Source organism: Neomonachus schauinslandi, chromosome 2, assembly GCF_002201575.2.
Source record: "Neomonachus schauinslandi chromosome 2, ASM220157v2, whole genome shotgun sequence".
Classification (NCBI taxonomy): Eukaryota; Metazoa; Chordata; class Mammalia; order Carnivora; family Phocidae; genus Neomonachus; species Neomonachus schauinslandi.
This window is the reverse complement of record NC_058404.1, coordinates 16,162,873-16,174,071: the sequence shown is the minus strand read 5'-3', so window position 1 is coordinate 16,174,071 and position 11,199 is coordinate 16,162,873. Positions and strand designations below refer to the sequence as shown.

Here is an 11,199-nt window from a genome sequence, read left to right as displayed (position 1 = left end):
TTTAACCACCCACTTCATTCACCAGTAGTCAGAGGACTTTCTAATGTGTTACCAGCTCTTGGATCATAGAACCAACTGGTTCTTTGATCTGAGCTTTGCTGATAAAAAGAATGACAAAGTCACAGCTGCCCCCATTTACTACTGCTGTTGTTTTGGTAAAGACTTACAAGATAATTGAAGCCACTTTCTCAATCAGCCACCGTAACAACTAGGTCCACCCGCATTGCCATTAATAGCGAGGACGGTAGCAATAAGACCTTAACGGTGCACTGGGCAACTAACGGCCTCCAAGATTTATTTCTTCACGTGTCCCTTCCCACTCGGGAGTCGCGGGCCTGGCTTCCCCCTCCCCGCCTCCCGCAAGGGGGCGCGGCGCTCGAGCCTCTCTAGGCCTTCGGCGGGCCCACCGCGCTCTATGACGCCCTCCTCGAGGAGCCACGAGGAGGCGCCGAGCCGCACGCTCTGCCTCCATCCAGTTCCCGCGGTACTCGCGCCGCTCCCTCTGCACCCCCTCCTTTCCCTTTCCGTTCTCTCCGCCTCCGGAAGCAAGAGCCGTGCCGCTGGGAGCCGCGTGCGGGGGTTGCGTGCGCGCGGTGCTGCGTGCGCGCGACCCTGGAACGCCGCTGGCGGCGTGCGAGACGGCTGCGACGGCCACGGCACCCAAGTAAGCGGTGTGCCAGCAACCCCTTCTTCCTCGCCCGCGACGCGCCCGCCACGCTCGCCTCCGTTCGGGATCCGTTTCCTCTCTCTGGAGCCCAGGCAGCGGCGAGCACTCGGGGTCGGTATGAGGAAGCCAGCGCGGGAGGTTAGAAAGGCGGGCGGGCCGGGACCCCCAGCCCGTTGCTCCGTCGGCCCTGCGGCCCAGCCAGCCCCTCGAGTGGCGTGTGTAACCACAACAAAGGCGTCCGAGCCCGCGGCCGGCGGGTCCGTGGGGCCGCCCGCAGCCCCAGCCGGCCCCTATGGGAACCGCCGGGCCTACCTCCAGGATGCGTTCGGGGATGGCCTGGGGGCATCGGCCCTGAGTCGGGAAGTGGTGGTCACTGGGAGCCGGGTTCGGGTCGGCGCCGCCCACCTCTGAGGACTCGACTCTGAACTCCGGAGCCTCAGGGGCTCTCAGTTATCTTCTGTCTCCTGTGCGGGGCGGGGAAAGGGGATGGTCAGGAGGGGGTGGTGAACGGGCCCTTGACTCAAGTCCCTGGAAAACGGGTGTTTACTCTGGGCCGAGATTTTCGTGGACCCAATCTTGTTTGGACCGTATTATACACCTAATTACAGAAATAATGTGATGTCACAGTAACAAAATGACAGTTTAAAAAATGCCAGATTCTTATTTGTGTTTTCCTGATGTATCTTAAAAAGCATTAGTATTTCTGTTGCTGGCCGTGCAGGAGCGATACAAAGGGTGGTGAGTGTCCAGGTGACGCTCAGGCAGCTTTGACAAATACCGGTTTTCATTGAGCCCCAAAGACTTATTAAAGGAATTATCATTTAAGTTTTATCCTTTCACAATATGTTGTAAAGAGGATCTTCACAATCTTAAGTCCACATTTTTATTTTCCAGTGTAAATTGAATCTCACTAACTTTGAAATAAGCGTTATCGGAAGGATTGCTTAGTGGATGGGATCATTGGATAATTTTCCCATAAATTCAGTTAAATCACCAGAGAGCTTAAATCCTTATAATAACCCTATCTGTTGGATGTTATGCCTGAAAAGTCTCCCAGGTGTTATGTGCCACCTCTCATGAACTGTGACGACTCAGTAAGGTGGGTCCTTAACTGTTGAGGACTGCATCAACCTTGTAAATACAGATAAGGGGATGGTTAATTCTGGTGTGTGTGGTGGGGGGCGGGGGGGGGGGGGGACGATTGTGGGAAACTGTCAAGAAGCCAGCTCAGGGAAAAGCAGTGATTTTTCTGCTTACATAGCAAAGAGCAGAACTAGAGTTCAATCTTAAGTCTCCTAACTCCACAAACTCCTTCATCAGATAAACATTCTTTGAATGTCTAATATTTGTCAGATCCTACGTTAGGCACTGGGGATATAAAGATGAGCAAGATCCAGGAGTTCCCTGTTTGGTAAGGAGATAAGGCACAAACTGTTAGCTATGAAAAACGCATTTCAAAGAACTACCTAATCATTTGGATTACAAATAGATGTTGGGATTTAGACCTAGTTCATAAAATGTTATGGTTGGGAAAATGATATCCTCCTAATGCATGAATTCCCTCTGTGGCATCCCAACAAGTGGACATTCAGTTTTTGCTCCAACGTTATCTAGTGACTCGTGGCTCATAATCTTAGAAAGTAGCCCATTCCATTTTGAACAATTCTTAGGTTGATTTAAGAACAGGTTTCTTATATATTACATCCATTGATGCAAGTTCTACCTCTGAACTACAAATAACAGCTCTAAAAATTTTTTTTCATATCACAGTCCTTTAAATATCTGACCATACCCTTTCTCTTAGCCCTTACTTTTACTAGCTATGAATCCCTTGTTCTGTGAACCATTGATCATGACTTAGATTCTAGACTCTTCACCATAGCACTGAGAGCTAGATGCTTCATTCAAGAAGTAGTTTGACCAAGCAGTATATAATGCAAGTTACCTTAAGACTGCATATTGCTATCCCGGTATGATTTTGGTTTTGTTTTTTTTAAAGATTTTATTTATTTATTTGACAGAGAGAGACACAGCGAGAGAGGGAACACAAGCAGGGGGAGTGGGAGAGGGAGAAGCAGGCTCCCCGCAGAGCAGGGAACCCGATGCGGGACTCGATCCCAGGACCCTGGGATCACGACCTGAGCTGAAGGCAGTCACTTAACCAACTGAGCCACCCAGGCGCCCGCTATCCCGGTATGATTTAAGAGCATTTTAATCTTTTGATTTCTAAGTCATGCTTTTGCCACTTGGTAAGCTCCCAAGTCTTTTTTCAGTAAACCTTCTTTTAAGCTGGGGCCCACAGTGCACCTTCCCTCCTCACCTTCCCTCATTCTGTGTCTGTGCTATTATTGTGTTATTATTTGGCTATTTCAAACATACCTCCCCATTAGGTTTTTGGCTTATTAATTTTCCTCTGCTTGTTTCAGTATAGCAGAATCAGTAAGACTGCTGACTGTCTGGATTCATATCCTGACTCTGCTGCTTTCTAGCCATGTGGTCTTTGAACATGTCAGTTAACCTCTGTGCTTCAGTTTCCTTGTCTCTAGCCTCAGAGTTGTTACCAGTATTAAATGGTCAGTGAAAATAATCCATGGTAAGTGATCAATGAAAGAGTGCTTAAAACAGTGCTTGGCACATAATAAAATCTATATGAACGTTAGCTTCTTTTCCATTTATCCAGAACCTTTGAATCCTTATTTTCAACTGTCCATCTCATTTTTTTTTTAATTCACAAATTCGGTAAAGCTTGAAGTTGTAAAAGGCATATTTGATACAAACTAATTTAAATTGTTAAAGGCATTTAAATTGCTAGGCCTTAGTCTCTTCATTCCTAATGTAAGGGGGTAAAATTTTTTCCTTTCAGGACTGTTGGGGAACTCTGAGGGTAGGGGAAGGGTATTAGCTCTAACTTGCATTATTTTGCCATGCACCTTTATAGGGGACTTTAAATAGGTCTCGCTCAAGGTTATCAGGGATCACAAAATTTGACTTGATATGCCAAACACATAAAGAGGAGGCATGCTGGAAACATTTCAAGTTAGTGACTTCCAGAATTGTCACTCTCCTTGTCAGAAATACCTTTGGAACTCACTACTGTCTTTGGAAAGGTGGTTTGGTCACAAGCTCAGATTGGGATAGAGAGGGTCATAAGTTAAAGTTCTGAATTCTTGTTACCTAGATTAACGCTTTTTAATTTACTCAAGGCTACTACTGGTTTAATTTATGGTTCCAGTGAGGTTTGTTCCCATTTACTTTGTTAGTGGAAAACTGCTACATAGCAAATAAATCCCAGCAAAATATGTGGCAATCCCTGGCATGTGTATCTAATTGTAACTGTACAGACCATCCTTTTCTGTTCCTAAATCCATATTGCTAAATAGGTCCCATTTTCCTTTAAAAGTCCCAGTGGTGAGAACATCTTGTTATCTTGCTGACAGTTCACTATCAGATAAATCATAGATATCACAGCAATGTATTCTAAAGGTTAAAAACAAACAGATCTTACTTAAGGACCTTACTCTGAAGCAGAATAAACAGTGATTAATAACATCCTTAAACTATGCCTGCCTTAGAATCCTGGCTGTGCCACTTACCAAGCTATGTAACTCTGGGCAAGTTCTTGCGCTGCTTCATTTTTCTCATTGGTAAATGGGAATGATAAAAACCTCTTAAACTTAGATACATTTTAGCTGTTAGTTGTACTAGAATAGTAGCACTAATACAAATGAGAGTTATGTTAGTAATTTTGTGTATTTCCTGAAAAATGTAAACAAGTTTTTCTGAGGCATGGTAGTGAGAATGATTTGGATGATTTGTTTTTGAAAGAGTTGTTTTTTAAACTGACTAGGGAAATTTATGCTCTGGGCACTGCCATGAAACCATTTGTTTTTAAAATTTGAAGAAACTTCAAAAAAAATTTTTTTTGAGAGAGCGCACAGGCAAGCAGAGGTGGAGGGAGGGGCAAGAGGGAGCAGGACAGAGAGAATCTTAAGCAGGCTCCATACTCTATCTCATGACCCTGAGATCATGGATCTCACGACCCTGAGATCATGACCTGAGCCGAAATTGAGAGACCCTTAACCAGGCTGAGCCACCCAGGCGCCCTGTGCCCCCCCCAAATTTCTTTAATCACAAAGGTATTCTTAACCACGTAACAAAGTGAGAGAGAAAAAATACCTGCAACCCTTTTTTATTCCATCCCTTGACATTTGGATTAAAGAGTTAATTACCTTACAAAAGAGGGTAACTTTATTGGGAATTTAATGACAAAATAATGTTTATAAGAGCTATCCACCATTCAGTGGCTGCTTTGATCTGTTGGTTTCCTTTTTGAAGTCAGGTGAACAGAATTAGATTGACAATGATCAGTCATAATCTTTTTTTTTTTAATTAAGTAGGCACTACGCCCAACATGGGGCTCCAGCTCACAACCCTGAGATCAAGAGTCACATGCTCAACTTGCTGAGCCAGCCAGGTACCCCTCAGTCCTATTCTTTGTTTGTGATGTGAAGACCAATGATCACAGGCCTCTGCCAGGTTCTTTATTTTTTACCCCCTGTGGGCTTCTTCACCTTCATCCTTTCTCTCCCCTTACAGCCTCATACTCTTAGCTGTTGAATGATGTCCTTCCAGTCCATGCTATGTAATTTTGTGCCCATGAGGAATTCAGTATCATGTGTGTTTTAAGTTTTATATAATTGTTCATTTAATTCTCTTTTAATAAACATTTTGTATATCTCAGCTCATCCTTTTTGACGGACATATAGTATATCTTATACAACATTTTGCTTATCTGTTTTCCTCTTATTAGACCCTGAGTTTTTTCCTAACTCATTGCTATTACAAACAGTAGTGCTATGATGAACATCCTTGTACATGTGCCCAGAAACACAATTGCGAAGTGGCAGAACCAAGTTTGAGCCTGAGTGTGTCTGACTCCGTTCATTCTTTATCATTGTGCAGACTCTCGGTCATCACTTACTTGCTTAATTTATTGCAGGGACACTCTTCTAAAAACAGTAATGGAAATATTAAAAATGCAGTGGGATTGTTGGTTTTCTTCTAACAGGTCAACTTAATTTTGCCCTTTCCCCCGCTAGTTTTTGTTTAAATGTGTAAATTGTATTATTATTCCAGTGTGGATAACAGTTTTGTATTGTGCGTTTTTCATGCTGATATATCACGTAAATCAGGGGTCCACAACTTTCAGTAAAGGGTCAGTTGGTAAATATTTTAGGCTTTGTGGGCTATATGGTCTCTGTCACAGCTGCTCAACTCTGCAGTTATAGTGATAGCTGTCAGAGACAATATCTACACCTGTGGCTGTGTTCCAGTAAAACTTTATTTACAAGAACAAATGGCAGGTCAGATCTGGCTCATGCACAGTAGCCTGCTGGCCCCTGATATAAATAATCTTTTGATGGAGTCATAATACTCTTCTGTTCAAGTTTTTTTCAGTATTACAGGTAATACTATAATGCACACCATTCTTTCTTTTTAGTATTACATTCTTAGAATGAATTTCAGAAATGAAAGTACTGATTCAAAGGCTTATGACTTTCTTATGGCTCTGAAAATTAATTGCCAAATGCCAAGGAGATAAGTTTCAGTTTTTATAAATTAAGAAAGTAAACTTTAATTTCAATGTGGATAAATATGACATCTGAAACCTTATTAAATATCTTTGAGGATCTGTGGAGGAGGCATCCTTCTGTTGATTTGAGTTTTGAAACGTACGAGGGCATTGATCTGTGCTATGGGAAATAATGTTTCTTGTATTTATTATTTAGGTATAAGTTATCTGATTTTTCTTAAACTTTTAAGATCTGCTTACATATCTCAATTTAAATCTAATAATGTGTTAGAATTTTAAAACTCATTTGTACTTTGATTAATCTTCACTTAGCTTAATTTTCCCTTAACATTCTATACTGTTTATGAACAGCACAATTACAATTTTGGTGTATTTTATTTTCTTAAGTACCTTGAACCCCTGACAAGGGATACTTACACATCTAATAAAGGAAGTCTAGCTAAGCACTTAGACATTTGTAGTAAATCTAATAAGTCTTAACTTACTAATTCAATTAATCAGATTTCCTTAAGCATTTAAAAGTTGATAGAAATAGTTAAATTTTTTGTTTAATATGTCAGAATCTCTTAAATTCTTCAAAACCTTAAAGGCAGAAAAAGTTACCCAATGATGATAAAATGTATTACCACACATACCTCGAATCTGTCTTATTAACCTATTACTAATAGTATGAATTTGGTTGACTTTTAAATCATGTTTGTACTTGTTTTATAGGTTGCGGGATCACTTAAGCAATTAAAGGCTCCAGAGTATTATGGCTGATTTAGAATACAGATTACATAATTTTTTATTGTAGTAGAATTAATCATAATTTGAATATACTGAGTGCATAATTGGGTTGTTGGCTATATATTACTAGAAATTTATACATACCTTTCTTTAATGTACCTCATATTATTTGCCCTTTTGAATATCTTTATGGACTAATAGCTTTCTACAGAAGTACTTTTTCATTTTTAAGTATATTTTGTGTGTTTTGTTTTCCAGTACTGAATTGTTCAGTGTGGACAGTGGAAGCCCCTTTAAACTAGAGCTGTTGTTGTATTACCACGATATCAGGCATATGTGAATACTGTGCCTTCTGATAACAGTAAGATATTCTAGGCCCTTGTTTTTCTTTCCCTCCAAAAATAGAATCAGCTGCCTTCCAAGTCGTTATGGTTTTTTGATTGTTGGTTTTTGTTTTTTGGGGTTTTTTGTGTGTTTTTTAGTGGAGAATAGTATTAGAGGTCAAATTCTAAATTCAGGATGGCTTAGCTGATGTGGGGAGGTTGTAACACCATCCCTTCTTATTCTAAACTCGATTGTACTTACAGAAGGTAGATTTTCCTTAGGGTTCACCTAGGTGTATGGATAATTCACCTAGGTATATGTTTGTGATATGTTTGCCTTGAGTACTCTTGTGAACTGAACTATTAGACTTACTTATGTTTCAAATCACTGGTACAATTTATTATTACCCATGTAGCCTGATTATTGCTTCACTGAGTTACTATTTTTTTTGGTGTTTTTTTGTCATGTTTCTCTATAATCAAACTTCTCAGTTTGGGATATGCAATTACTATAAAAAGTGAAAAGTATTGGGAAATTATTCTTTAGTTTGATGGTAACACTGGCCTCTTTTTCAGATATATTTTTACCATCATGGATCGGTTTATAGATATATCAGAAGGTGAAGTGGACCATTCCTTCTTTGACAGTGACTTTGAAGAAGCAGAGAAATGTGAAAGTAACTCAGTTTTTGGCAAGCAAAATGATGACCCTAAAGAGAGAATAGATAAAGATACAGAAGATGTAAACTTGAAATTTGGAATACAAAGGAAGGAAAATGCAATAAAGGAGAAAATTACTCCAGAACACCACCCTGTAGAAAATAATAATATGCAAACCAGAAATTCTTTATCATTGACCACTTCAAGATCAAAAAAATTGTGGGATGCTACAACAGGGCATAAAATACACTTGCCCACTCCAAGTAGAAGTCCCAAAATTATAAAAGAAGGTGAAGATGATTATTATACAGATGGAGAGGAAAGCAGTGATGATGGGAAAAAGCAACATGTCAGGTCCAAGTCAGCTAAACTACCTAATAACTTTAAAAAAAACATAAGTAAAAAGTATTCCAAAAGTAATTCCTCCTCCTCCTCTTCCTCTTTGTCCTCCTCATCTTCAAGTTCAGGCACAGATTGTTCAGATGCAGGGTCTGATATCTGTATTTCTGATTCATCGCCATCATTAAAGAAACGTCTATGTGGTGTAACCCACTTGTCACCAAAACAGAAATATAAACCAGGAATGAAATCAACAGGAACACAGCCTTCAAGTACTAAACCAACAGTCAATGACTACCATGAGGAATCTGAAGATACTGTGACAGATGTCACTCCTCTGTCAACTCCAGACATCAGCCCTGTTCAATCTTTTGAACTGGGAGCATCAAATGATCAAAAAGTAAAAGTTAAAAGGCAAGAAAACGTGAGTCAAGAAGTATATGGAAATGTTGAGGATTTAAAAAATAATTCAAAATCGATGAAATCAACCAAAAAAGGGCAAGAAAAACATGGGCCTGATCTCACATCAAAATCTTCAGTGTTAGATTCCAGTTCAGACCACAGATATAAACAAAAAGCCTTACATGACACAATGGACCTCAATCATCTGTTGAAAGGTAATTTTCTTCTCTTTTTAAAAGCTATATATATTGGACTTAGATATTAAACTTCATGGTATTTTGAGCTTAAATATCAAATGCTATGAATTTGCATTGATTTTTCTATTAGATATATTTTATTGTTTGGGATAATTGATGTAGTAACTTTACCTAATATCCTGTTTTACCGTAAAAATACCTTGAATATCATTAGTTATAATATTGAAAAGCTAATTAGGACTAGAAACTACTGCCCTAATTCTGTTTTAGTGTCTTACAAAGTCATAAAGTCTAGAGGGACCAGATAGGTAACAGAAATGAGAGAAGTGGAGCCAGATGTTTTTCACTTTTGAGAGCTGTGTGTAAGATCTATTTCACTTTCTTCTTTAAGAAAGGCAACAGTGCTAAAGTTAAAATAACCTGACCTGTTGTCTTCATATCAGAGAAAGTGGCAAAAATGCTGGCAAATGAAATTTTCAGAATAAACTGTAGGGAACTATTCAGACTTAAAGGTTAAAGAGGATTACTTGAAAATAATTACCAAGTTGATGAAATAGCATAATTCAAGTTTCAGTTCCTTTAAGATACAAATTTTTTGAGGTATAATTGACACAGAGTATTTTGTTGGTCTCAGGTGTATATATATCACAGTGATTCAATACTTTCATACATTATTAAATGATACCCATCATAAGTCTAGTTACCATCTGTCACCATGCAAAATTATTACAATATTACTGACTTTAGTCCTTGTGCTGCACATTATATCCCTGTGACTTAATTTATTTTATAAATGGAAGTTTGTACCTCTTAATCCCCTTCACCTATTTTGTCCCTCCCCACCCCCAACCCTTCCTCTCCTCTGGTAAGCAACAGTTTGTTTCCTATATCTGTGAGTCTGTTTAGTTTTGTTCTTTTGTTTTGGTATTTAGATTCCACATACAAGTGAAAGACAAATATGGTCTATTTGTCTTTATCTTATTTCACTTAGCATCATACTCTCCCTGTCCATGTTGCCACAAATGGCAAGATCTCTTATGGCTGAGTAATATTCCACTGTGTATATATACCACATCTTTGTCCATTCATCTGTCGATAGATACTTAGGTTGCTTCCGTATCTTGGCTGTGGTAAATAATGCTGCAGTGAACATAGGGGTGTGTATATCTCTTCAAATTGGTGTTTTCATTGTCTTTTGATAAATATCCAAAAGTAGATTGCTGGATCATATGGCATTTCTGGTTTTAATTTTTTGAGGAACTTCCATTCTGTTTTCTGTAGTGGCTGCACCATTTACATTCCCAACAGTATAAGAGGGTTCCCTTTTCTCTACATCCTCACCAACTCCTGTTGTTTTTGTGTTGTTGATTTTAGCCTTTCTGACAGGTGTGAGGTAGTACCTCATTGTGGTTTTGATTTGCATTTCCCTGAGGATTAGTTACGTTGAGCATCTTTTTATGTACCTGTTGGCCATCTGTATGTCATCCTGTCATCTTTGGAAAAATGTCTACTCAGGTCTCTGCCCCCTCCCCCCCTTTTTTTTTTTTAATTTTTTAAAAAAAATATTTTATTTATTTGACAGAGAGAGAGCAAGAGCAGGAACACAAGCAGGGGGAGTGGGAGAGGGAGAAGCAGATCTCCCGCGGAGCAAGGAGCCCGATGTGGGGCTCAATCCCAGGACCCTGGGATCATGACCTGAGCCGAAGACAGACACTTAACGACTGAGCCACCCAGGCGCCCCCCCTTTTTTTTTAATTAAAGTGTAATTAATATACAGTGTTATTAGTTTCAGGTATACAATGTAATGATTCAGCAGTTCTATACAGTACTCAGTGCTCATCATGACAAGTGTACTGTTACTCCCCTTTCTTTATTTCACCCATCCACCTACCCAGTCTCCTCTGGCAACCACCAGTTCTCTGTATTTAAGAGTATTTTTTTTGTCTTTTTTCTTTGTTTTGTTTCTAAAAGTCCACATATGAGTGAAATTATACGGTGTTTGTCTTTCTCTTATTTCTCAGTGTTATACCCTCTAGGTCCATCCATGTTGTTGCAAGTGAAAAGATCTCATTCTTTTTTATGGTTGAGTAATAGTTCATCGTACATATATACCATGTTTTCTTTATCCATTCATCTATGTATGGACACTTGGGTTACTTCCTTATTTTGGCTACTGTAAATAATAAATAATCAGTAAACAGGGGTGCATATATCTTTTCAAATTAGTGTTTTGTTGTGGTTTTGTTTTGTTGTTTTTTAAGTAGGTTCCACGCCCAGCATGGAGCCCAG

The 11,199-nt window shown here is 39.5% G+C and overlaps 1 protein-coding gene across 3 annotated transcripts in view; it reads left to right on the top strand.

Moving 5' to 3' along the window:
* Positions 1-572: 572 nt before the first annotated feature.
* CFAP97 (cilia and flagella associated protein 97) overlaps positions 573-11,199 on the top strand; it is a 35,040-nt gene continuing 24,413 nt past the window's right edge. The window contains exons 1-2 of one of the 3 annotated variants that reach the window (XM_021694167.2): positions 573-664; positions 7,889-8,928. In XM_021694167.2, coding sequence (XP_021549842.1) covers positions 7,905-8,928 — 1,024 coding nt within the window. In that variant the 5' untranslated portion in view covers positions 573-664; positions 7,889-7,904. Of the gene's footprint in view, positions 665-685; positions 779-7,847; positions 8,929-11,199 lie in introns of those variants that run through there. The other 2 variants (XM_021694168.2, XM_044911724.1) reach the window with 2 other exon arrangements.